Source organism: Lichenostomus cassidix, chromosome 14, assembly GCF_008360975.1.
Source record: "Lichenostomus cassidix isolate B80296 chromosome 14, HeHo_3.0, whole genome shotgun sequence".
Taxonomy (NCBI): domain Eukaryota; kingdom Metazoa; phylum Chordata; class Aves; order Passeriformes; family Meliphagidae; genus Lichenostomus; species Lichenostomus cassidix.
The window spans coordinates 6702627-6729549 of record NC_139495.1 but is presented as its reverse complement, the minus strand read 5'-3'; the positions used below and the strand labels follow the sequence as shown (position 1 = coordinate 6729549).

General features: G+C 42.6%; 2 protein-coding genes across 4 annotated transcripts in view; one reads left to right on the top strand and one right to left on the bottom strand.

Annotated features, from left to right (window-relative positions):
• Positions 1-12528, top strand: part of LMTK2 (lemur tyrosine kinase 2) — a 58864-nt gene extending 46336 nt beyond the window's left edge. For all 3 annotated transcript variants that reach the window (XR_014855087.1, XR_014855091.1, XR_014855093.1), the window contains one exon: positions 9403-12528. The gene's annotated coding sequence lies outside the window, so the exon portion shown is untranslated. The remainder of the gene's footprint in view (positions 1-9402) is intronic.
• TECPR1 (tectonin beta-propeller repeat containing 1) lies at positions 360-25594 on the bottom strand. The gene is made up of 25 exons (XM_085074640.1): positions 25456-25594; positions 22082-22314; positions 20222-20404; positions 19602-19724; positions 18815-18940; positions 17130-17304; positions 16933-17033; positions 15499-15600; positions 14998-15143; positions 13623-14140; positions 12725-12870; positions 11619-11774; positions 10959-11108; positions 10185-10342; positions 9409-9536; positions 9189-9291; positions 8433-8529; positions 7985-8064; positions 7626-7682; positions 5999-6173; positions 4729-4864; positions 4339-4431; positions 3604-3710; positions 3039-3158; positions 360-2346 (listed from the first exon to the last, which is right to left on the bottom strand). Exons 1-25 carry the CDS (start codon positions 25577-25579, stop codon positions 2149-2151), a joined length of 3735 nt encoding a protein of 1244 aa, XP_084930766.1. The 5' UTR covers positions 25580-25594; the 3' UTR covers positions 360-2148.
• Between the last annotated feature and the right edge of the window lie 1329 nt (positions 25595-26923).

Genomic DNA, 26923 nt, shown 5'->3' with positions numbered 1-26923 from the left:
CATCATTAGGATTGATCATGGTTTGTGGTGTGGTCCTTCTTCCTGCACAGGGCTGTCCAAGGAGGAATGGGGACTGGGAAGGATTTATGGGATCCATCTCAGAAGGGTTGTGCCACATGGTGGAGTTTGGATGTGTTTTAAGTTTGCTGCAGCACAGCTGAGGGGATGATGATTTAATTCAGAGTGAAAGGTGAGGTTTCCCACTGAGGCTGATCAGGGATGTGAATTATTCTTCTCCACCACAGCAATGATGTAGAACAATACAATGTTTATGTGTTTGGTTGCCTCACTAGAGAGGTCATTTAGATCCTATGTTTCTTGTTCTTAGACATGTCAAAACAGATTTTGTAAGAAGCATCTTTTTCTGATAAATTACTTTTATTTTTCAAAATCGCTTCAATTTAAAGTCACTTTTCCTTATTTTAACTAGCCACAGCAATGACATTACATTTTTAAATTAAATAATTTTCTAAATAATAGTTTTAGAAGGCAAACACTTAGTACTCAAACATAAACAACTTATAATTTATCTTTTTTTCAGTTAGACCCAGCTTTTTACAGTAAAGTAAGTGAAACTTGGCAATGTAGGGAAAAATGCAAAGGTACATTATAAAGCTTATTGTATGCAATCAGGCTGATTGTTGGAGATGTAAACACTGACTATTAAAAGGAAAAATCTTGATACAATGCAGAGAAAAATACAATCCTAATAATTCTCTAAAAATACATGTAATAAAGTTATTTATTTGGACAAGATACTGTGCAAGTTATGCAAAACCTATTATGGTAATTAATGCAACACATTATTTATGGTTCTCCCACAATGTATGTATAAACCAGAAATCTCTAATCACATACTGGAAAGATCAACAGCTTCTTTTTTAACAGTAAAGCATCTTCAGTCTTCATTCACATTTGGACTTGGAAACAGTGCTTTCCTTGGCATTAAATACCAAATATATGCCTTAAATACGTGCAAACATAAGTTTTACTTCTACAAATACAGTACTGAGACCACACCAAACTGCTCATCATATAAAAATAGCTCCATATACAGTCACACACACAGAAATGAATGTAAACTGTCCAATTATTATAAATAAGTCAGGGAAAAAAGCTTGTTTTGTGAATAGGAAGTGGTTTCATGTTGGAAAAAGGGATGAATAAATCACTTACTAAAAATTAAGAGCAGAGCTTCATTCAGAACTGCCATTAGTGGACACTGGCCAACTCCACTGTTACCAGTAAAGTTGTTCTGCATTCCTACCACTGTAAAGTCAGAATTTAAGACCTTCACTTGATTTTTACACTATGAAAGCATAATTTGCAATGGTCTGGAACACAGCCTCCGGAGTCTGGTGCCTTCCAGCCTCATTAGGTAGGCATCTGTGTACCTCAATTATCCCAGTTTCAGTCAGGCTGAAGACAGAACATGATTTCCCAGCACTTGCAGTGACAGTTGAGAGTGAGACATTGCTAAGAGCCAGGACTGGGCTCTCTCCAGTGGCTCCCTGAAACCAGTTGCTGCTGCTGCCTGATTAACATAATGCTCACTGGGAGCAAAGACAGCAAAAATTGACCCTTCCTGGTAACTGCAGCCTAAGCAGAGCAGTACAGAATTTGATTTTGCTGATGGGAGCAAGAACAGCCTGACCCAAGCCCATCCTTCCACATGGAGCCCTCCCAGGAGCAGAGCTCCATGCATGTGTGTGCCTGTGCAAACAGGACCAGTTGTGTTTGCCTGCATTTCATTCAAATTGAAACAACATCTTCATCTGTGCTCAAGAGCAGTGTGCAAGATGTGTGAATATGAGAGAAATGTAGGGAACATAAAGAAAAGGAAGTAAATGTAGTGATCATCTGCACAGATATTCACATTTGTATGGTGTGTAGCAGCTATGGTGAAGGGTCAGAAATACATTGTGGTGAAAAACCTCGCCTGCTTTGACAAAACTATGAACTCTATCAAGTCACATTTTACACAAGATGCATTAGAAGGATTCAGTACTTAAAATACCCCATTGCAAAGTCCAGTTCAAACATATTAGTAGCACAAACGTGTCATATTTCTCTCTCCAAGCAGTAGACATATAGTTTCTTTTTAAATTACTGACTACTGCTTGTTAGCAACACATAGATGGCAACAACTTAACAATTAACAGCGTTTCTGTCCAATTCTTGACCTTCACTGACCATCAGAGGGCTCTTAGAGTGTTCTGTTTTCCCTTTACCCTCGTCATCTTCTCCCTCCTTGGACACTGCCAGGTTTTCCTCGGCGTTGTCAGGCACAGCAGCCCGAGATGCTTCTGTTGCATTTCCTCTGACTGTAATGTGCTCCCACCCACCCTGTGAAAGAGTGATACAGAAATTCAAAGGGAGAAAAATCAGCCTGCCAGTGCTGTATCTCATGTGATGCTTTATGTATACCAGTATTTTATGCTATTTGTTCATGAGGACAGTAATCCTGCTCTGGGATGAATAAAAAGGCTGCTTGTAAAATGAAACAAAACACAACAGAGCACCCTGACAGGGAGTTATAGAGGTGGTAAACTTGAGGATTATTTTTTATCACAAAAATAATAAAATTATTAGATTAGTAGGGTCAGGCGTTCATAACAGAGCCACTGCAGATGTTCCACTGAATTAAAAGGTGGTAAAACCTTGAAATAGCCTTTCTCGAAACACTGAGAATAATAACAGGATACAACAATGAGGAATAACCATGTGCAGACTGGGAAGGAGTACACTTTGTTTTAAATGGCTCTTATTCCACTAGTTTTTCCATTGTAACTTTTAAATTACCTATTTAAAATGAATACTTATCAAATGCAAATAAACCACTTCCCAGCTATGATTGCACAGCCCATTATAGTAACTTCAAAAAGGAACCTAAACCTGAAGGAAAATGTCAGTTCCTGCAGATATATCCAAGCTTGCCAACACTGGCCAGCTGGGCAGGATGGCACTTGCCTTTCTGTGTGAGCCCATGGACATTGGGATGTACAATTTTTAGGCAGTTCTGTGTCCCCAGCACTTACCCCAATGCCATAATCCCACGAGAGGCCTTTGGGTTCCATTGGCTGGACACCAGTCCGGTGGCAGACGGTCCCACAGCTCAGGCTGTGACTGCCCTGCACTTTGTCAGCTATCACCCACACCTCAAGGAAGCAAAGAGAGGCAATAAAATGTGCTGCTCTTCCCAGATGTGAAGTCTCTATGTAACTCCTCTCAGAAATCAGTCTTGGTCTTCAAATAGGCTAAAAGTGCTCTAGTTTAGGCAGAGAGACACCCAAACAAACTATAGAGCAGTGTTATGATTAAAACATTGCCAGATAAGACTTGGCAGGAAAGAGATTAAATATATGAAAAGCCTTGTTAAAATATATAGCCTTGTTAAAAAATGGAAAAATAAATAATTGAGGCTTTTTACAGCAGATCACTATTTCACTGGTATGATGTTTTGTCCTGTGATCAGATTCCACATTTAGACCAACACTTTGTGGAATGCAATTAAACAAAACTAAGGGTGAAGAACATTCAATTACTAAAGGATGTTCTGCATAATTTAAAATAAACTGAGATACAAAGAAGCTTAATACACACCTGGTCCAGGGGCCCTATAGACATTTTACGGATATTATTTGAAACATGATCCCAGGTAGATCCTTGAGGGTAGCTGGGTGTGATACCCTGCCGGTACCAAAGATTGCCTGTAAAATAAAGAGTGCTGGTCACAGCCCAGTATGGCTCTTTGTCTAAGGTGCTGTAAACAACATAAATCAGCAGCTGAGTCTTTCTGTGTGCTGGGGAAATGCAGTTTTGGCTAATGTGTTACAGAGATGGACAAAACGAAGTTCCCACTTTGTATTTCTGTAAAAAACAGCAAATACTCTGTTTTGTAAAACTTCTTGGGGAAAAATGTTCATATAAGGAACTATTCACTAGAAAACAAAAGCAAATGAGAAGGTTTCCGAATCTGGTGTTAAAGGCTTGTTTCTTTTACAAAAGGTGCTTCATGATTTATCTCTTTTGGAGCAGGATTCCAGACAAAATGCTGCCACGCAATTCTCTGCCATTCATCTGTGTCTTCTCCCACAAAGGGCACAGATGTTGGATTGTTGTTACCCAGGGCACTACCAGATACAACAACAGCCAAACCTTCAGAAGCAGTACTTAAGTGCACAGCTACTCAAAATCTTTCAATATGAAATATTATTCCCCTTGGAGCACCAGTAATCATCTGTCCAGCTCTAACTTAGCCTCTCCTTTTTAAATCAGTCTGGTATATAGTGATGTATTTTTTGTAACACTGATGATTAGTTTTTTTTAAATCCTTACCATTTTTATCCAAGACAAATACAGATGTTCGTCCAACTGAGACTTGCTTTAACTTCTGCTTTTGAGGTGAAGGGATATGGTACCAACAGTCACCTAAAGGTCAGAAATCTTGAGTTAAACATTGAGAAAATAGATTTAGGCATGGAAATGCCTGCAGTTGAAATACATTGCTGTCCAGGAAAGCTGTGAATGACATCACACTTCATATATTTTTAACAGATTGATTTTTACAAACACCTTAAATTATGCAAGTGAAGAGCAAATTAACTGCTCTCATTATTGTATTATTTGCACTGTTTAGCACAGCTATGGGAAAGGCCTCTGGAAACAGATTGGACTTTTTCAGACATAACAGTGGAGTAGAGTAAAAGACAAAGTACAAGTTCTTACCTGCAGGTTTGTTTGGAGACACTGAGCCCCGGTAGAAGGCAGAACCATCCCTGGCAATAGCCCACACTTGGTAAAATGCTCCAATGGAGATGGAAATGAAGGGCTGATCTGTTCCCACATGCAGCCAGGATGTTCCCTAACAAATCATGGGAGATGAATTGTGAGCAATGGTTAAAAACTCAATGAAAATATTGTTGGTTATTACCAAATGACAAAAAAATCAACACAGTGAAAACTTTTCTGGAGAATAAATCTTATGTAACTTTACAACTGAACAGAAACAAGGTTGCTGATCCTCAAAGGTATCTGGATATACAACTCTTTGAAAATAGCTAAGTTGGACAATGAAGGGTTTTTAGGCATCTACATGTCTCTGAACAGCTGGACTAGAGCCTTCTTTTTTTAATAATCCCTTGGGTTTGATTACACAGAACAGTAGTCTCACAAAAATCAACTGAAATGGTGCTTCAGATTCCAGACACAGTATTCCAGTTCTCACTGCTGCACTGCCTTACAGATCAGTGCCACTGTAACTGATTGAACAGGAAGGAAAAAAATAATTCTGAAATTTTTTTTATTTCTTGCAGTTTTTAGCCAAATTCCACTAAAGTGTACTGTTAGGTTTTCTTCCCTGGTGTAAGTATGGCTTAAAATCAGTGTATATCTACTCTACTTTGGTTTCAGCATGTGTCTATTAGAAGGAAAAAAAGTTTTGCAAGTTACTGGGACAGTCCTTCCCTTTCTGCACACTTTACTGGACATTTGCCCATTATTTCTATCCCAGTGCATAAAAAAGAGTCCAATTTATAGGTTTGTCCAGGTCCACCTCTCTTAAATGAGCAGAGTCAGTTTCAGGCCCAGAAAAGAATAAACTACTGATATCAACAGGCAACAGACTGGAACCATACTTGAGATAATCCTCAACAATTCATTTAAATGGGATACACCTGTTATCAACAATTTTAAAAAACAAACAAAAAAGAGGAACTAAGCTACTAGTGCAGAAAGTGGAAGTAAAATGCTTCATGAGAAGATGGCCAGGAGCTGAGAGAGGCTCCTGCAGGTGATGTGGCACAAGCTCAGGTAGATTATGCAAGAGAAGCGCTATTATAAGGAACGTGGGCAGCACATGTGACAGGGACTTCCAAATCTGGGACACAAGGGATGAAAAATAACAAGGTGCTTTGAGAGAGGGCCCTGTCTGATTGAATGTACTTGCATATTACATTTAATACATCAGTAAGCAGTAAAAACAAACGGGGAGCCTTACAGCTGGATTTTGCTGTGTCACTCCAAGCCTGCAGAGCACATCTCCTTTGTCACTGATCGCCCACAGTGCTACTGCTTCTTCATCATCTGCATCTGAGCTGGGAATTATGGAGATGTCCCACAGGGTAACAGGAGGCACTTCCAGCCACGGCCCATTGGTGACTATCTTACATTTTCTGAAGCAGAAAAAACCCAAACTTGTCAGAAGTACATACTTTCCATAACTGAATTTGTTTCCCAGTCTGTTGTTGACTTCTAGTCCTGAAGTCTTAATTAGGCAGTACTTTTCATTAAGTATTAGTATTTTAAATTCTAAAGAGGTTTTTAACAATCAGTCGTGTTTTGTATCAGGTTTTGAAGTTTGAACTAATACTGATTTCTCAAAGCTTCGGTTGGGTTTTTTTTAAAGTTATTCTATAAAACTAAGACCACCCAAGCAGTCTGCAACTGGTGCTACACTGCTCCATAGCTCTCTCAGGCTCACTGGGCAACAGCAGGATAAAAAACTGGAGAGAGAACTCCACATGCAGTTAATTCCTTCCTCTGTCTTGCTTAAGGGAATAAATTTGCAATTATTTTTTGGTGGGGCCTGTTAAAAATGCTATATAGCAATTTGAGATACGTAGAGGTAAGGTAGCTCTAAATTAAAGACTTGGTAAGTCATGCTGGGAATTTGTTTACTTTTTCTGGGGAAACTGCAACAAAGAAGGGATGTCAATAAGGGAAACTATGTTAGACTCTGTCATCACCACAGTAATTTTGTGTATGAAGAATGTCCTAAAAAACATCAGGACATTCCTCTGTTTTCCAATTCTGGAAAACCAGATCCAGCCCTGAGCTGTTCCCTATTTGTTTTCAATTTTCAACTGATACTTAAAACAAGAGGATGTGTTCAGACTAGAGGGTATTTCCCAAGTTGCTTATTTTATTTCAAGTCACCATTTTGATTTACTTGGTGTCATTTGGTTTTCTGCATATGCAGGAACAACAGTTTGATGCTTCAGAACCTCACTTCAAAGCTTCTTGTACAAGGGGCAAAATACTTTGAAGCATCAATACCAAACCCAGCAGTGTGTAAGTTCACAGCAATTAGTTAGCACAGGTATTAGATGCTCTAGTATAGAAAGCATAGAATAGTTGGAAAAACAGGGAGTGTGCAGACTTCCCCAGCTTATAGAAAAATGGCAGTTTGCTGATTTCCAGGTTCCACCTGAACATTTCCTCTGACTGAAATGGGGTTGCACTACCTGTGGCCTAGCACCAAGTATGTGGAATTCATGAGTTAAAATATAGTAGACATATTACCAGTTGTTACAAGTGACCTAGTATGTACTGCTATACCCAGTGTCTACTAATTCCTTAGTCTGTTACCATAAGGAAAATCAGATATAGAGGAGAACTATCTGACTCTTTTCTAGACATCCCACAAAATCCAATAGGGTAACTACCTATAAAGGCTTACAATTAAAGCCATAATGCTGTTTTGCAGGTTTCTTTAATTTTGCAGGTTTCTTTACTATTTCTTTTGTTGACTGAGTGATAAGACTCTTCATCTGATAAGTAAAGTAGACTTGTAGTGAGCAATCAGCATTCAAGTTCAAAACTTAATTTATATCAAGTTTCCTCACCTTGCCCAGCGCCTCCGTCGAACAAAGTCTTTCATTGTCTTGTGGCCATGGTAGGACCTACCAAAACAGATTAAAACAACGTTCATGAGGATGTCAGAGCATCTCCAATGTCAGTGCCAGCCTGAGAGCACTACCTCCATCTGCCCACCAGGCACCCCTGCTGACTGTGAAATTCTTGAAGTGACAGTTTGCCAAGTTCCCCTTGCTGCCCTCCCTCTCTGCAAGTATCAGTGTGCCCACAAAAGGGGGGGAACGAGGCAGTGTTGTGTCCCTGTCAAAGGACAGTTGATGTGTGAACCAGAAATGAGAAGGAATGAGGACTGGGGTCTGGGATTTGGTAGAAGAAGGTGTTTCCTTACGCAGGGAAGTCAGCTGCATACTGCCAGCCTTCCCGGTCCGTCCCGCCTGCCGGGCTGAAATCGATGTACCAATCTGATACCTGTGGGCAAATGGGAACACTGGGATTAACAGCCAACACCTAATGTACAATAAACACCTCTTCTTCTATTGCCCTCCACCTTTTGGAGAGCAATGACTTACAAGAAACCTAATACTTGAAATACATACAGAGGTTCCCAAATCTTTTTAATTCAGCTGAAAAGCCTAAGTCACGTTAAACAAAAACCCCACTCAATGCTTAACATTCTTTTGACTGTGGAAGGTTATTACTAGTGTATGAATGGGGAAAACAAGGTTAAATGTAACAACATATCCTGGAAGAAAATGTGGGCCCCTTGAACTCAAGTCTCGTATCCTACTTGCTAAGCCTGGACTTCTTAGTAGAAAAATTTGTAAGACAAAACTTACCCAAGACCACTGCGGAGAAGGAGGCTTGGTGTTGGTCTTTGTACATTCCTGCAGGCCAGAGGCATCACTCCACATGTATCTGTCTGTAGGCAGACCTCTGTGGTGGTGGAACAGTGCACAAGGAATGCAAGGTCATTTACAAGGAATTTGAAAGGCGAGGGAAGAAAAGCCTATTTGTAGCACTTCCCACTTCCACACACAAAACACTGCCATCAGAAATCTCTGTATTTAGAAATATGGGAGTGATGAGCACAGTGGGAAAGAATCTGTACAATTGCTTCCAGTTATGCCAAACTTGAGGACCATGTAAATTTTTCTCTGTAGAATGATATTCTTCACTGCCATTTAAAACTGGAACATGAATCCCATATATGTGGATATGTATTTTTCAATACTTTTGTTCAAATATACTATTCGAGGACCCAGGGTATTTAGCACAATATGTACATAAATATATAGATCCTAATAACTTTTCTGTATGGCCTTAATAGTGAAAGATACTACAAGAAGGCACACTTTGTGCTATCACAAAGCACAAATCAGCAATGTTTTGCCACAAGTGTATTTTGAATGGACAATTACAAATTAAAAAATTGAGAAACGCTGCTCCTTCCATCACAGGTTAACTATGAATGTTGGAGGAAACTGAACACAGAGTAACTGTAATAACTCTTCCAAAAAGCTAAAACAAAGCCCTAGTTTCATTTGACAGTAGTAATATCAAAGTAAATAAATACAGTAAGTTGAGTAAATAACCTGCTGCTGTATCCAGTGACTGGGTTCCACCGCTGATTCTCATAGATGTGAACACATTTCACATCTGACTGTGTATAAATGTTATCAGCACTACTGGCCAGTCCTGTGAGAGGTAAATAATGTGGATTAGAGTTAAGCTAAAGCCTAAAGACATTACATTTAAATTCCAATAGCCACTGTAATATCACTGATTGCTCTATTTCTTACTCTTAAGCTGTACCTTGGATGAAGCCCCCTCCATATCCACCAGTATAAACCCAGGCAGTGTGGTCATAGCCGATGCCCCACACCACGCCCCGGCTGTTGCACTCGATCAGCCGAAGGTGACCTCCCACCTGACGCCAAAACCTGCCAGGAAAAGGACATTTTACTTGACACAACATCCATCAGGAGTGTATGCTTTCCCCACCAACAACTCAACAATCTTCAGTACAGGCAACCTTCCCTGCTCACTTCTCCAACCACTGAGCAACCTGTAAGTGAAGGCAGCTGCCAGTTGAAAGCATTTCCCTCTGAACAGCTACTGAAAAGCAGATGGTATTGTTCTGCTTGAGGGCTTTGCAGTACCATATTGCTACAGTTGTCATAAAAACTGTCAAGAAACTGCTCCTGGACTGCAGCATCTATGGAGGACTGAGAATTTCAGATTTCTTGACTCGGATAAAACTCAAAGCTCAAATTATATTCCAATTACAGCAATTAGATTTACTTTTAGTCTAGTCTATCTCTTATGACATTAAAGATGCAATTACAAAAAATGGGACCTCATTGAGAAAGGCTTTTGAAATCACAAGGATGTCTCTAGCATCTAAGAACTGAAATATGATTTGGTGAATTTCTTCACGTGCAATCATGAATAGGAAGGCAGCCATTAACCCTGTCAGTGAGAGACATCTGCAGTGCACTACATACTCCAACAGCTACTGAACTGACAGGAAGGACATTCTTTGCTGGATGGCATCCCATGCAGAAAGAACAGCTTCTGAAGCCTCTTACATTTGATCACACGGCATCAGCTGGGGTCCGGCCTCCAGCTCAGGACTTGGCTCACTAACAAAGATGTCTCCTTTACAAGTAACTGACCAAATGGCATGGTGGGAAGGAGGGCCTTGAATCCGTCTGCTTTCACAGCAAGACATGTTCAGCAAAGAAAGCTACAAAACAAGAAGCAAAAAAAGCTTCCATTTACAGTGAGAACAAAAATTCCCATAGAGATGCTCTGTACTGTAAAACAAAGTTTTACCTCTGCACGTTCTTGCAAATCAGCAAAGTGAATTTGCAGCTTTTTCACAAAAGGCACTAGAATACAGTGGTTCATAAATTATTACACAACCACTGGAACCGCTGTGATTTGCAGGAGCTGGTCAGGATGAAGCATCTCTCACTTCTTCCCCTGCTCTATGCCTGTCTGCCTGTACAAAAGACTCTGCAACAGTGACAACAGAGAATGGTTCTTCTACCAATGCAAAACACACTAACTTAACTCCTAACTCATTCCTACCCTAATGTATATCCAGAGATAGGAAGAGAATGAAAAGTAATATTGATGTTGCTGTGGATGACTGCAGCACCAGAAAGCATGCAGACTTCAGAGCAGATAAGAAGCTTCAGGTGCCTCTAAATAAGTTTGATCAGATGTTTTAAATACCTAAACTTAAAAAACAGATGAGCAGCCTCAAGAGTATAAATGTAATGCTGAGATTTCAGAGACTGGCTTCTATGTTTTATTGAATATATTGCCACCTTGAAATGAGAGATCCCCAGGATTACCCAGTCATGCATTTCTTGCTCTGTTGCGGCTGCCAGACGGATTGGCCATCGCTGCTTTGTCCTCTCAGGTGTGTACAGTGCAAAGGAGTGTTTGGCTTCATTCAGCACTTCGACTATAATGGTCACTTCATTCAGGAACACGTGGATGTACTAAGACAAGAGAAAAAAAACTGTGACTAAGGCAAACCTTTCACAGAGCCAGCATTTTCGCACTTCAGGTCTACAAACAAGGCATTCCTGCCAAGCATAGCAAAGAATCAATTCTTGGCACAGAGGGAATGGGACTGAATTTCCAGCCTTGCACTACCTCTGATCCCTATTGCTTTCAGGCATTAACCCTACTTGTGAAGACCCTCTCTGGCCAAGCCTGGCTCTTCACAATCAAGAACACTTTGAACTTCCAGAAGAATTCCTAATTTGTGCAGAACTGGTGGTTTAAGCAATGTGGGTGGTTTCTGACTGGGTATTTCTGACACAGCATTAACACAGCTGCAGCTCAGAAAAGCCTGTGGCTTGCTGGTACCCGGGTTACCTTTGAATTGGTTCCCAAACCTCAGAAGAGTAGTGTGCCACAATTTGCCTCTTTTAATGAAATGTTTCCCCTTCAGAGATTTCCCTTTGCTGAAAGCAGCTCTCTGAGGGGTCTCCAGCTGAACCCACCTTTTTCTCCTCGTGGTACATGTAATAGATGAACAGGATGCTGTCACGCATCCCATCGCTCCCAGTGAACTGCTCCAGTGCCACTCGGACGTCCATCCATCTGTGAGGCTTCCAGTTCCTCCACCACTGCAAGGCTCCAGTTTTAACCCAAACCGACTGCAAGGTAAACACAAAATTACAGGAATAAAGAAACTGCACCACTCTTTTTCTTTCTCCCGAATACTGTTTTTGTGACCACAAGTTTTCTCTGCTGCAGGTTAGTCTGTATCACATCTCATCATACATTGATACATCTGTATCACACATTCTGATACAGAGTGTACCAGAGTACTCAGGAAGCTGAATACAAAATGAATACTCATAAAAGTGGATAGAAAGATGCTGAAGGGTAACATTTTACCTCTGCAAGAATGCAGTAGCACACTGGCACTAATTGACTCTTGTTTGCTAGTTTGTTACAACACAACCTGTTTGGAGTTTAAGGTCTTTGACATAATTTTTAAAAACTTGATTAAGCCCCTGGACTCCAAGTGTTTTTAATCTAATGAACTCCAGATGTAATTTGGCAATTAGCAATGAAGGGACCAAAAATATGAATGAATCTGAAAAGATCCAAGGAGTCATAACAAAGGGAACATCAGACAAAATGCTGCTATTTAGGTGCTACCATTGACGTTCGCATCATTTATTTACGCAAGTTAAATTAGTCCTAATGGCCACAAAGAGGGAAGCTTACCTACTTGAGTCACTGTTTCAATTAAGATGCCTCATCTTGTGGTAGAATAATTCACGCAATGTCAGCTGTTGCAACCATTTCTCTTAGGATCTGAGGTTTCACAGTACCCAAATAATGCTGACCAATGCTTTGTTTCTTCCTAAATAAAACTATCTGATAATGCTTTTAGATGAATACTGCTGCTCCATGTTTGACAAGCTGTTAATTTCCCACAGGGAGCTCAGACATTAATAATCCAGGAAAGTTGTCACAGACAGAAATAAGGGCAAGAATATAAAGCTGACAGTAAGCTCAAATCAGTACGTCAGAAATGCATTATTGATTCCCAGATGTGTTTAGAAGATAAGAGATAAACGCCCTCACTGCTTACCTGCTCAATAGCCTGTTCATAGTGCCTGAAATTCTCCAGTTCCCGCTTTGTCCTTTCACTGAGCTGCTGAAAAATCTGCTTCCTCCAAGCTGCTGTCTGTGCAGGAGTGATAGACAGGGACAGAGACTGCACAGATGATGACAGACCTAGGACAGAACCAAACCAAATAAACTCCAGTGAGCTTTGAGTACAGTTCTGTGAAAGGTAAAACATAATGCTCCTTTGAACACCAGACTGAATCAACCCAGTCTAACACCATTTTTATAATTACTATAATTTGGAATCAATGTATTACAGCCAAAATTTGTAAATGATGCTTAGAAATAGGATCACTAGATGATTATATAGAAGCTTTTGGAGCCATAACCTTTAAAAATGGGAGTTTTGTCACTGAACTGCAAGATAATTAGATAATATACTGCATCATGAGTTAGACTGTTAAATACTGGCTTGCCACAGTCCATGGGTTATTTTACCCATCGCAGTGGGAATGGCAGAGTGAGGCAGTTATTGCTGGCATCTGCATCTCCCAAGAGAGCCCTTTTCACTGCTTCTCGTTATTATTCAGTGATATTATGTGTTTCGTCCAAAGTTGCAGTTTCACTACAATTAAAAATGAGATGTAGATCCAGCACAGATTACTTTACAAAACTGCTACAGGAACTCAAGGGAAAATATCACTTTTACATTTATTTATCTCAAGTCCAAAGTGCTCTACAGATAAATACTGTAGCACTATGCTCAGACACGGAATCTATTAACAAACTGCAGTAAGAGAAAGTGGGTTAGCATAAGTTTTCCACCATGGCTTTGCTCAGAAAAAACAAACCAACATTTTTCTTAAAGAGCATATTGAACTGTGACTGGAACTGGGATGTGCTGTGTGAGTGGACAGTACCTGATGGAGCAGTGAACCATTTCAGGGGGCTGTGCAGATCTACAAGACAGCCTCCCCCAGACACCCAGGCCCACAGTGGGTGCTCATCAGCTCCATAAGGGTCTTCAGCTCCCACTGAGAACACGCCCAGGGAAGAGAGACTGGATGTGTCTGCAAAGCTGCTGACAGAGAGGACTGGTTGCTTCTGAGCCTCCTTCAAGTCAATGTTTATCCACTGCAGTTCTGCAGAAGGATTTGGGTTTGCAGGAGATTTATTCATTTCAAGGTTAGCTTTGTCATTGCTAGCTGAAGCAGCAGTGGCTTCTCCTTGCTCAGAGTCCAGAGGATCCACAGGCAGATGTGCAGATGTTCCAGCCTGGCTGGCTGGGCCATTCCCAGCAGCTGCAGCTCCCAGCAGGGCAGTGCTGGCAGGGCTCGTGGGCACGCCGGGCAGCTCTGTATCAGAGGAAGGATCTGCATCACCCTGAATGACCGCGCTTGTTTGGTTCTGAATATCATCAGTAAAGAAACAGCCAGCACTGAAGGACAAATAGATAATTAATTATCATCCAGAGCATTGTAAATTAGCACAGGCCTTAGATCACAGACACACAGAAATTGACTTAGTGTTTCATTGTAGCAGAGAAATAGCAGACTTCTCTTTTAAAGGTCAAATTCTATCATCAGGGGAAAGAGATCAACACAAATCTGGAAAACTGGTCAAGTAAATCTGAAACATAGGAAAGAATTTCATTGATCTTTTCAAACAATTGGTGGGACTGGCTGCCTATAGCTCTCAGGAAAACACTGAAGTAACATCCCATTTTCTGCATATGAAATAATGAATAGGATTTTTTTAAAGCCCATCATTAACTTTATGATTTGTCTTTGCAAAAGGGGACTTCTCAGCACACACTGTGACTCAAACAAGTAGCTTCTGCAGCACTCCCAGATCTACTGGCATGTGTTGCACAGCCCAGAGGCCAGCAGGCAGTGGGGAGTGACTGATCTAATCTCCCTAGGAAAAGAAACATACAGTGACACTCAGGAAGAAAAGTTCCTAAGTGGAGTTGACACTTCTTCATGGTATTTCATGGAGAACATTTTCTCTTATTAGACATCAGTTCCAGATAGTGATAGTAAAACCCAGAGGAACATGCTTCACTGCAAGCATGCAGTGAATTTCAATGTGGGAGCTTCAGTTTCTACTCTAAGTGCAACAACTGCTGCTTATTGTTAATTTTAAAGGCAAAAATGAAAATGCCTTTTGGCACACATAATGACTAGAGATGTCTTCCCCACTCCTCCCTGTCTGTAGCACTTGAATGTAAAGAAATATCTCCTAGCATTGAAACTCTTGCTGTACAAAATCTTGAGCAGGTATTTCATGAAGTACCTGAGCAGACTTGTTGAGCTCCCAGTCTGAGATCTGTCACTTTCTCTGCCAGACACAATTGCCTTCCATGTCTTCCCACTGAGCTCACTTGGCGTGACACCTTGACGAAAATAAATCGCTCTGTCATCGCAGCCAATTCCCCAGACCTAGGGAAAGAAAGGGCTTGGTGAAGGAAGTGGCTTGGAATGCAGTAGGTATCAGATACAAAAATGGTGCAGTGGTGCAGAATTGAGCACAAAAAACTGCTGGATGCAGCATTTTCCTTTTGAGTTCTTCCTTAATGCTGATACTGTAGATGCAGAACAAAATTCTGTACCAAATCTGTCTGCACCATACAAGACACATTCTGACTGTCACCTTCAGGTGCAGAATTCAGCCACATTCCCTCCCAGCAGTTTAAGCTCAGGGCCCCTTTGTCCAGCCAGGCCTACTGGCACTGCTGACAGCCCTCACCACATGTGAGCAGTGCCTCTACCCTCCCAGCTGCTCCCCAGCTCTTACCTGGTTGTTTAAGCCTACAGTTACCATCATCATTTCTCCGACCATTTCAATCCAGCTTGTCCCACAAGGATTATGTGAGTTCACTCCTCTTCTAAACCACACCTACAACAACAGAAAGTCTAAATTTTTCTCCTTCTGCATTAGCTGAAATTTAGTTTCTTCAGTGGATTTGTCTTAATCTCTAATACTGACTTGCCACATTGTCTTCAGAAGTCAATTACTTCCTTGATTCTTTTTCTTTATCAGATAAAGATAAAACAATTGTGTGTCCACCTGCAGCCAGAAGAGCCCACAAGGAGACTTTTTTGTAGGACTTTCTGTGACAGAGTCAGTTTCTCTGCTGTTGGAAAAATACTATTACATGTCAACATGCAGGCTATTTTTGATCACTCTGAATGGGCTTCTAAATAGTGTTCTTACATTAAAACCCTAGAAGCAGAGCTGCCAGAGGGAACTGTCAGAGGGATCTCTTTATCAGTACAGCTCTAAAAATTGTCTCTCCTTAGACCTGACTTTACCAGTCTGAAAGTGTCTATGGGCTGGGAACCTGGAAAAAGTTCCTGCTGTATGTAGCACATAGCCATGTAGTCATATAGTAGCAAGCAGCTCCCTTAGAAACTGTTGGTTGAATCCCATAACATCAGGATACTTGACTGCACTGTGGCAGATCTGAAGGAAAACACACCAGCTTATCTCCATTTATTACAGTGGATTTATCTGGCAGATGGAGCAGGCTGGGCACAGTCTGTTGCCATGGCTCAGCTGACAAGTAGTGACTCACTACACCAGAGAAACTCAACAGAACTGCTGCTCATGCACAGAGTTCAGCCTGGCTTTGAGTTCAGTGTGAAGGAGCAGGGAGTTGGACCCCATGATCCTTAGGGGTTCCTTCCAGATTAAGACATTCTGTGATTCCAAGTTAAAACTCCAGTAAGAAAGTAATCACACATCCACATAAGAGACAGCTCACCTAATAAATAACAAAACCCCCACATTAAAAGGCTGATAAATAGGGAACAGTTGCAGTAGGAAGATAAAAATACAGCATAATGCAGGCCCATGTTGATGAGAATACTCCCCATGTTGCTTTTGATGTAAAATTCAGTCCTTGTGGAAACAGAAGTCACTTCAATTTTGATGCCTAATATCCCTCAGAAAAGGCCCCTTATCCTTTCCCCACCAACATGCCCACCATCTGTCTGACTTGGGTTTAGAAAATTCCTTCCAAGAAAAAAGCAGAAAGTCTTCCTTAAATTAAACTCAACTGCCACAAACCACAGAGCATTCCTATAAGAGCAAGGGGAACTAGAATTCCCCAAACCATGGAGATAGAGTCCAAATCACCAATGCTTCTGGTGCAAGTTACACTCCTGTTTGGGGGCAACAGACAGGGAAAGGAAGAAAAAGACCAGAAGCAGAGCATGACCCTCTTACTTTTCTATCCTTTGTAACACACCACACCACATCGACACCCACGGAGACGTGCATAATTCCATTTTCAGAGCTTGGAGACTCCACAGTACTCCAGGAAGTTCCTGCAAAAGACAGAACCCAGAAGGCATTGTAGGTTAGTTTCTCATACAAAACTATACAAATCAAAGGGGTTTCCAGCCAAATTTAACTAACTTTACCTTGAGGGTTATTCCTATCAATTCCTTCCCTCACAATAGCTTGCCCTTCCCAAAGAGTTGCCCAAAGGAGGTCATAGGGTCCACAGCTGATCTGTACAACTTCACCAGGAGTGGCAACCAAGGACCATGTGGAACCTTCTGGATTGTGATGGCAGACATTTTCTCTGTACCATACCTGGACAAGTTTTAAAAAAACAAAAACAAATGAAATAAGGAAAAAATACCACTACAACAATGAAACCATTGAGACAAGTAAAGACAAACTGGAAAGAACAGTTCTCCTTCAACAACAGGATTTTTTTACGTAGTGTATGGCACTCTGACCTTTAAAGGTACTTTCTAAATATTGATTATGCAGTTGAAGCTATTTCCTTATGTACTAAGGGAGGAGGCTGTTCTACAGAGCAGCTTTTATCATGGAACTAAATCTGGATTTTGTACAGTAACCTATTGCTACGAGTTCTGTGTATATTTCAACATTTAAACCACTTCAGCATATTTCAGGGCATGTTATATAAACCAAGAGTGAACAAATGCCTAACACAGAAATGTTACTGTTAGCTGACAGCCTGACCTCACTTTCACTGAACAGAGCTTGCCACAATATGGGGGAAAAACTCCATTCTCTGTGCAGCATTTGGTGACATCCAGCCATTTGCTAGTCTTGGACTGTGCAGTTTTCTACAGATCACAGTCACAACAGGAAGGTCAAACATAGAAAGCATCCTGTGGCAGTCATATGAGTGCTCCACAGCATGACTGCTGAGTGCTAAATCTTCATTTTTAGAAATACTTTATTTCCCTGGGGACTTCCACTTGGGAAATGAAAGCATTTTACAATGGCAGTCAATTAAGCTTGTAGACTGGGATGCTTGTCACGTATTACTAGAAAGTATGAGGAATAGAGAATTTTATTTTAAACAGTTTCACCAAGATTGCTTGCCTCTCCAGGCAGTGCCAAATGTGACTGAAAGCTCAGGCTATCTGTTAAAAGTATTACATTCTGCCCTGTGAGACCACAAGTTAGAAGTTGTCTAGAGACAAAGGAATATCAGATACATGCTGTAAGGATGAAGGAAGGAAAGCAAGAATCAAATCTTTGCAGCATGGAGCAAAAGAGGAGACCTCATGGGAGGCCTAAAATCAACAGCAACAACAAGGAAAGATGTACAGTTTTCAACAGAAAATAAAATGAGAACATTTCAGAGCTGGATGCCACATTGCCAGGTCAGGAGGTGACCATTTGCCGATCAGTAAGTCTTAGAAGATCATTTTGTAAACTCTTGAATCATCTCTGTCTCTCCACCCCAAAGGCACAGCACAATGCTTCACCAGAACCTCTGTCAGGTTTTAAGGCTCCTTCTTGTGCTTACTAGCACCATAATCAGCATTCTGGGCATTTTTTCAAGATGTAAGATACTACTCAGCCCAAGTTTTTAAGATTCACCTGTTCACAGAGGTTAAAAGCTTCCACAAAACACCAACCCTAGAGATACTAAGCCTTTCCATTTACAACACAAGTTGTTACATAATGTAGTCCCAAAGCAGCTTTTCACCCTCTGCCAAATGCACAAGCAGTATTTCCTTACCAACATAAGACAATAACAACTCTGCCTTGCTTTACAAGTATTTAACTCCTTTTCACTAGCAATTTCTATTAGAAAACTGAGGGAACACACACATACCCTTCCTTGCAAAGAAACTGCCCACACTGAGAGGCGGCCGAGAGGCTCATCTGTGATCTCCCATCCTCCGATGGAGATGTCATTGAAAGGGTCTGGCAGCTGGTCTGGTTCATCATGGGACACAATCTGGAGCAAAGAGAAGGAGGACTGAGGAGAGGAGACACTGCAAACAGGTGACTTGGCTGGTGGTCTAACTTGTTTCTTGCAGATTGGTTATGTATCACTCCCTAGAGTGGCTGAGCATGGAGATTCTCCCTCTCATTCAAGGCTTCCATATGCAGAGAAGGGAAATGCTGCCAAGGCAGCAGAGAAGTCTGTTTTGCACCCTAACTAAAGGAAATTTGTACTCACAGAACAGTGCATACAGAACTGGAAATCTGAAAGGTCACAAATTACGAATTTTGTATGTTCTTAGAAAGGAACAGCAATTATTAAAGAACAGTTTTTCACACAGATAAAGGACACAGCTGGTGAATGATGCAAGGCAGGTGCCACCTCTACCAAGTGTGCTTTGTCACACAACCAAAGGAAGTGAAAAGTTGATCTGATATTTGCAAAGGACCTGAGCATCCATCTCTAATTGCCTCACCATGAGATTTGGCACCTTATTACCACAGGCTTCTATGAAAAATCCCAGCCTTCCATTTATGCTTACAAGAATAGCAAGTTGGAAGCGAAGGAATCCAAGTTCAGCCTACAGAGACGTCATACAAAATTAATTTCCCTGCACTTATAATTGATTATTTCAGACAATCACTTTATTTAATATTTATAAGAGATCCAGAACCTTCGCCCAAACGTCCCGTGATTTGTATCTCCTGTATCTGATCCATCTCCTGCGTCTGACACAAGAATTCCATCTCTTATCCTTTGTGTAGGTGCTGGGGAAGTCTATGGCGTAAGTCCAGCCCTGCAAACAGAGGTTTTCTTGTATGAAAAACAGGATCAAGGGAAAGCTTGAAGTCATAACTCAGAGCAATTCTGCACCAGAGTCCCAGCACAAGACACTCTGTGTGTCTCTAGAGCCCTGATTAACAGATCAGCTAATTCCATGAATGATTTATGAATCATGCCCAAATTCCTCTGCATGATATACACAGAACAAACAAGACACAGCAGAACATTTTACTTTCTTCATAGTAAAGACCTTAAATAACAACAGCATTCAGTTGCCAGGATTTTGTGGCCTGATCAAAAGAAAAAAGCTTCTATAGAAGCTCCTATAGACTTCAAAAGCCTTCAAACTAGATCCTTCCTTCTGTTGTATCAGAGTTCAGCTATTTCCCAGAAAGAAGCACCTCTGGCAAGTTTTATTTTACAGACTTTTTTACACTTCTATAAAAGTTCCTTTCATTTTACAGACTAAGGATTCCCACAATAGGTCTCTTTTTGGTATTGTTCACCTACCCCTTTCTCTGTTGGTTCCCCTCCAATATTTTCATCCACATACCAGTCAGACTCCCACTCCCAGTGTGGTGAAGGCAGTGTGAAACTATCAAGTTGCTGGTGTTTTAGCCCGCTCACATCACTCCACTGCCAGCGGTCACTGGGCAGTAATTTCTCACAAAAGCCACCAACTGGATTCCAGCGCTGCCAGAAATAATAAATAAAGTATTTTGTTTGAGATCACATTATCTCATTGAACATCTACAGGGAGTCACAACTGATGTTTCTTATTTCCTGCAGTAGAAGAGGAATAAATTCCTGGGCTCAATGAGGAAGTGTTCACTCCACAAGCTGCTCCCTGACAGCCTTTGGAGGAAGCTTTTTTAATCTCAGAGAAGGGCTGACTGCAGAGCTTGTCCCAACCAAGTCATCTTCAGCTACATAAACAGGAACATCTGATGCTATATTTTACTAGGCACAGGGCTTTTTTCTTAGGTGATGTATAGCACCATGACACTGCAGCATTAGGGTAATGCTGTATGGATGGCCTTGGTATCTCTAATCTACTCTCCAGAGAAAGATGATTCAGATCTTGTCTGCACTAAAAAAACAGCACTGCCTCTGCCAGGAACTGTGTTGAGAGAACTGTATCAGCAAATCTCCCCTGGATCTTATGTTATACCAGACAGGTTTTTTCCCTAATCTGCCTTCAATCAGTTACAGAACAAATAACACAAGGATTTTCACCAATACAGCTGTCATTTTTTCCCCCTACACTCCTACATACTATAGAAATACTGGCAAAATCTGTCCTGTAATACTGTCTTACATTTTAGGTCATGTGGAAAATGAGTGATTAAAAATCTGTCTATAATTTTTACAAAAGTATTATTCACTGGTACTAGAAATCTGGCTAAATTGCTTTGCAAAATATCTGCAAACTACTTCAGTTTAATTTTGTCATTGTTAGTTCTTGTAGAGTATTTCTTTTTGTGCTTTCTAGTGTTTTATTTTCTGTTTTCCATAGCCTAGAACAAACAAAATGAAAGTTTTAAAGTAACAAAATTTTAAATTTTGCATTTTTAAAGAACATGTTTACATAATAAGAGGAACATTCTTAAATGGCTGACAAGTTGTATCAATATTAAATAATGTAGGAAAATAATTTGTTGTATTTTTGCCCATGCAGGTAAGTTAATGTCTTTTCCCAATTTATATTCATGCCATTGCCCATTAGAAATCAGAGAATTGTGCTCAAGGAGATCCATCAGTTTTCTCTCCCAAATAACTGCTGGTAAACTTAAAACAAATTTGATAAATGTCCTTTAAAATATGGTTTTAAAGACATTATTTTGAAGTACATCAGATAGAAAGGATCATCTTAACACTTCCACGCAAAAAAGCTGGAAACATTGTACTTTAACGGAAAGTTACGCCTTTAATAGAAAAATCTTCGTAAAACTAAGAAATAGCATTTTCTTAAGAACAATATATTTCTGATAATGTATCTTTGTTGCCTGGAAGACACACTGGACATTTTCTTAAGGGAATTGTGTATTTGTCTCTAAAGAAAGGAAAAATGGAAACCACCCAGTGAAAAGGGTGAATGTCCCAGTCTGAAATGGCTCACACAGAACAGGCTGGAGTTCACACTGGCATTGCTTTTGCTAGGAGCAGGGAAGTGTAACTCCTTTGGGAATTTAAGTATTAAAAGAATAACCTGATATTTGGCACATATATGTACTATTCAGAAACTTCTGGTAAAAAAGGAAAACAAAACTGCTCAATCTTCCTGTGAGAAAAGCACGAGACAGCAGATGTGTGGATTTGCTGTCAGTCCAAGCATGTGGCTGTGTGACAGAGGTACTGTACCTGTCATACCTGGTTCTCATAGGTTTCCTCCTGGTATCTGATAGGAACATCTCCTGAGAACACATAGGTGTACACTTGGTGGTCACAGGCTATTCCCCAGCAGCACTGTTTGACAGCAGAGACCCGCTTGAATTCCAGCTGTGTGTCCTTGCACAGCTCCCAGTACTGGCCAACAGTAGAGAGAGTGTAAACCCTCCCGAAAATGTCAACAGCCCACAAAAGGGAACTGGGCATGGCCATATCTGAAAGGCAAAAATGAGGTTATTAATGGAAATGATGGGTATAAAAATGGATCTTGAGCCTGCTGCAGATCAGTTGCGCTCTGAGCCATCATCAGTCAAATTAAATAAAGATGTAAGGGATGATTTTTTAAAAAGAGCCTGTGCAAAGCTGGCATCCAGATCTCCTGTCAGAGCTGTGCAGCCAGCCCCTCTCAGATGGCCCTGAAAAGCCATATGAAAGACCTTTCTACCAAGCCACTATTGTCCATCCTACAGGAGCTCATGAAGTGAACAGGACAGCTCTGGCAGGCTGAGGACAGACATCAGCTCGGAACTGGGATGAAGTAGCACAGACCGTTTCATAGCAGGCAGCTCCACTCTGAAGATCTGGTAATGCTGGTGGTGCTCCACACCCTGCTCACCTCAGCTCCACAAAGCCCTGATATCCCCTAATCCCTCCCTCTCAGCCTCCTGTCCATGCAACACACCTACACAGGTACAAAGGCAAGGATGTGAAATGGAGCTTCTCCAAAAGCACTCATCTACTTTTAATCCATGGACATATTGCCGCTCCTGCCAGGAAACGTCTTTCAAAGCATTCTGGATCGGACCCAGCTTTAAGATCTGATCTTTAATATATGTAGGTGTGATGAATTTAAGCATACACAGAGCATGGTTTGGCAGCAGAGACCTGGTTGAGTTCCATTCCAGTTCTATCACATAATAACCTGTCATTTTCTGGGCACCACAGCCCTGCCCTTCTCAGAGGGGTGAGGCAGGTGTACATCTGTCCTTTCAGAAGTCAAATAAGGCCAGCATATTTCTGTCACTTGACCTTCTGGGTGCCATCAAAACAAATTTTGGTTGCTCTGTACATTTGACAGTCAGAACTGCTGGTGAGTGTTTTGAACTTTGCCTTCATCTCCTTTAACTATGCAGCAGGGAGCTGGGAGAGGACAGGTAGAAAAGAGGACTCAGATCCAACACAATGAAAGAGGAATTCTTGCTTGGAGTCAGTGAGGAGAACTGCTTCTTGTCAAATAGCAACGGTGCTTTCAATACAAGAGCCCAAGGAGAGTTGCCTGCCTGCTTTCTGATAAAAGTGGTGGTACAGAGGGCCTGACTTGCACTGGGTATGCAAATGGCAGGGGTGAAACTGTGGAGAATGAACTGTGACACAGCTGGTCAGTGGCAAAGAACAGCACAGGAAATTCCCATGAGATCCCAGGCAGAATATATCAGGAGTCTTTGTTTCCTAGCATTGCTGCTAAGTACCTAAAAACCTGGATCCAACAGGTGAAGAACAGGTAACAGTGATAAGAAAACACATAGCAGCAGAGAATGAGCAATACCAGGGGAGGGCCCAAGCAAAATTCTCCTATTATTTGTAGCATAAATAAGATGAATCCTCTGGTTTTGACCTTTTTTCCTCATTGTTGCTGGGACTTTGAAGGTATGCACGCTTGTCTGCTCTTGGAGCAGCCATTTACCTTCTTTATAGCCTCCTATAGGGGAGTACAGACAGACATAACATGGAACAATGGAATTCAACACAGTGAAGATGAGGTGGAAATTACAGTGTGTGTATCACTGGGAAAATAAAGGCTGTGAAAATAACCCAGGATTTCAGTAATAGCACTTAAAATCCTCCAAAGCAGTGTTTATAACAGAAGAAAGTATTATGCATTTAAACTTAAGCAACCAGAATGCCAGAGAGTCTGGAGTAAAAGAACCATTATGGATATTGCAACAATGATAGCTACCTTTGTTACCTAGCCAGGTAACAAAGAAAAGTGATGTTTGGATCTCTTAAACGAGGCCAATACATAAATGAAGGCCTGTACCTGGAATGACAGTCCAGGCAGGCAGAAAAAGTATCTGGAACAGCTCAGAAAAAGCTGGTGAAAGTTCCAAAGATTATGAAGGTAAGAAAAACATAGATGGGACAATTAAAAAAACCCAGGCAAATGCAACTGGTTTAAAATACTCAAGCCAGCCAAGACAAAGAGAGTTTCTGCATATTCTTTCATCTGAACTTTTGAGACAGTGTTTGGGGAATCATGGGAAAATCCTTAATGCATTTGGGATTATGAACTTTTAAGACTTCACTTTAGGCCCCTTTGCACTGGCTGTGCTGCAGAAGATGAAGACATATTGCTCAATTTTGAAGGATGCTCAGTGCTTGTGGCTTATGTGTTTCTCATAGTGAAGGTAGAAGTTGTCAAGTATTCTCAGGGGCCTGGAAAAAATCAGATCTGCTGAATTATTCCTCACCCTGCAGCTCAGCCAGGCAATTTCTGATAGAACTAACACTACTTAAATGAAGATGACATATTATTAATTAAAATTTCTCGTGGCTGGCATATCGCTGATTGCTACTGAATTCATTAAAAATATCCCAACTTCTTGCCTATAATAACAACACTAATGTTCCTCGGGAGAGCAGGGCCCTGTCCCCTATTCAGGCCGTGGCGGTGGCAGGATGTGAACCACCTCAGGACCCGACGTGTTTAAGGCACACCGCGCTCGCATTTCTCCTCCGTGTCACTCGAGCCGAGCGGAGACTCCTCCGGTAGCCCCGGCCAGCCACGGGCGCGCCGCTCGGAGCCCGCGGGGATGCCAGAGCGCTCCGCGAACGCGACAGGGCGCAAACCGCGCCCGGCAGCCCCGCGCGGGGCCCTCCGGCCGGGCATTAAGGCCGGATCGGCTTAGGAGCCGCGCGGGGCGGCGGGAGCGGCGCTGGGGCGGTCCGGGCCGGGCACAGACCCTGCTCCGGGCACAGACCCTGCTCCGGGCACAGAGCCCGCTCCGGGCACAGAGCCCGCTCCGCGCACAGACCCTGCTCCGGGCGCAGACCCTGCTCCGGGCACACACCTCGCTCCGCGCACAGAGCCCGCTCCCCGCACGCTGCGGCAGGAGGCGGGCGCGGGGCTCCGGCACCACCCGAAACGCCCTCGGGCCCCCCACGCCCTCCCCGGGGGCGCTGCGCGGAGGTGCCGGCACCTCCCCACGGCTCTGCCTCTGCTCCCGATAGCGCTGGAGCCGCCGGGAAGGGCGGCGGGGCCCGACATCCACCCGCCCTGCCCGGACCGGCCCACCCCACCGCCGGCCCGCGGGCAGCTGTGGTGCTGTCCCTGCCCGACCCCCGGGCTCGCCCCTCACCTGCCTCCCTCCGCCCGGCGCCGCTCCCGGCGGAAGGAGCCGCCGCGCCCTGGCAGGGCGGCCCCGCGGAGCCGCGGCCGGCGGGGAGCGCCGCGCCCACAGCAGCTCCGAGCGCCGCCGCCATTGGCGCGGGCCCCGCGCGTCACGGCCGGGCGGCGGGACCGCGCTGAGGGGCTCCGCCGGGGCCTGGCCTGGGCAGCTCCTGAGGGAACCCAGCGACGGCGACAGAGCTGATCCGGGGACTGCAGCGAGTCTTCCGAGGGAGGGCTGAGGGAGCTGGGCCTGTTCAGCCTCAGAAGAGATGCCTGAGAGGAGACCTCATCATGTGTATAAATATCGAAAAGGAGGTGTCAGGAGGTTGGAGCCTCGCTCTGCTCGGTGGTGCCGAGCAATAGCACAAGAGGCGAGGAGCAGAAACTAATGCATAGGAGGTTCCACCTGAATATGAGGAATACCAGATGACCCAGTGTGTTCCCTTCCAACCAGACCCATTCTGTGATGCTGTGGTTCTGTGAAAGGGACTTGTGCAGGCAGAGCCCATCCCGCTGTCCAGCTGCTCGGAGTGGGCAGTGGCTGCAGCCAGCGAGAGGAAAACCAGCGTTGGTCTCAAGTTGTGTTTACTCTTGATGCACCGGTAAATGCCCTGTCTGAGGTGTAAGGAAGGAGGTTACTGTCACAAGGTGCAGCAGCAGGAGAACAGTTGCAATCCTCCTTCCCTGGGCAGCACCAAAGCTCCTGTTTAACATTTATTGGAGGATATCACACACTTGCACTGCTACAAATGATAACCTCCCTTTGAAACGATTTGCTTGTACATCTCAGCTTTCCCCATCACATTCCAGTTCATTTTGAAGTGAGAGAAAATCTAACAAGATAGTCAAGGATTCCCATGCCTGTCCATTCAGAGATCCAAAGAAAAAGTGTCCCAGACCTTCAAATACATCACAGGTCAGTATAGGAGGTGAAAAAGCATTTCAAAGAGAACTGGCTGATCTGTTGTGAATCCTGCCTGAGGAGTTTCCAGTTGCTGATTAAGGAGAATAGTGTCTGTCTTGCTCTTGTCCTGTGCCCTGTGGGTTCAGATGGTTTTGGTGAGCAGAGAGTTGTGGTTTGGAGGGTTGAGGCACACATGAAATTCTCTAGAATGATTCCTGTGTGAGGCAAAACCATCCCGTCTGGATAATTTCCTGCTGAGGCCCAGGACTCACTGCAGTGGTTTGGTCTCTTGCACAGACTGGGGCCTACTCAACACAGAATTTTTGCTCTCTAATAGTATTTTGATGATTTGATCATTGTAGCAAAACATATTTATAAAGACCAAGTACAGTTTAGATCCCAGAAAATTAATTTTGCAAGATTTGTAGTGGTTGTGACTCTGATACAATTGATGTGTACTCAATCCCGTTGCTACTTTGAGCAGGTGAAAACAAGATTTTAGTTGTTTTTCATGGTAACTAGATTGCAGAAG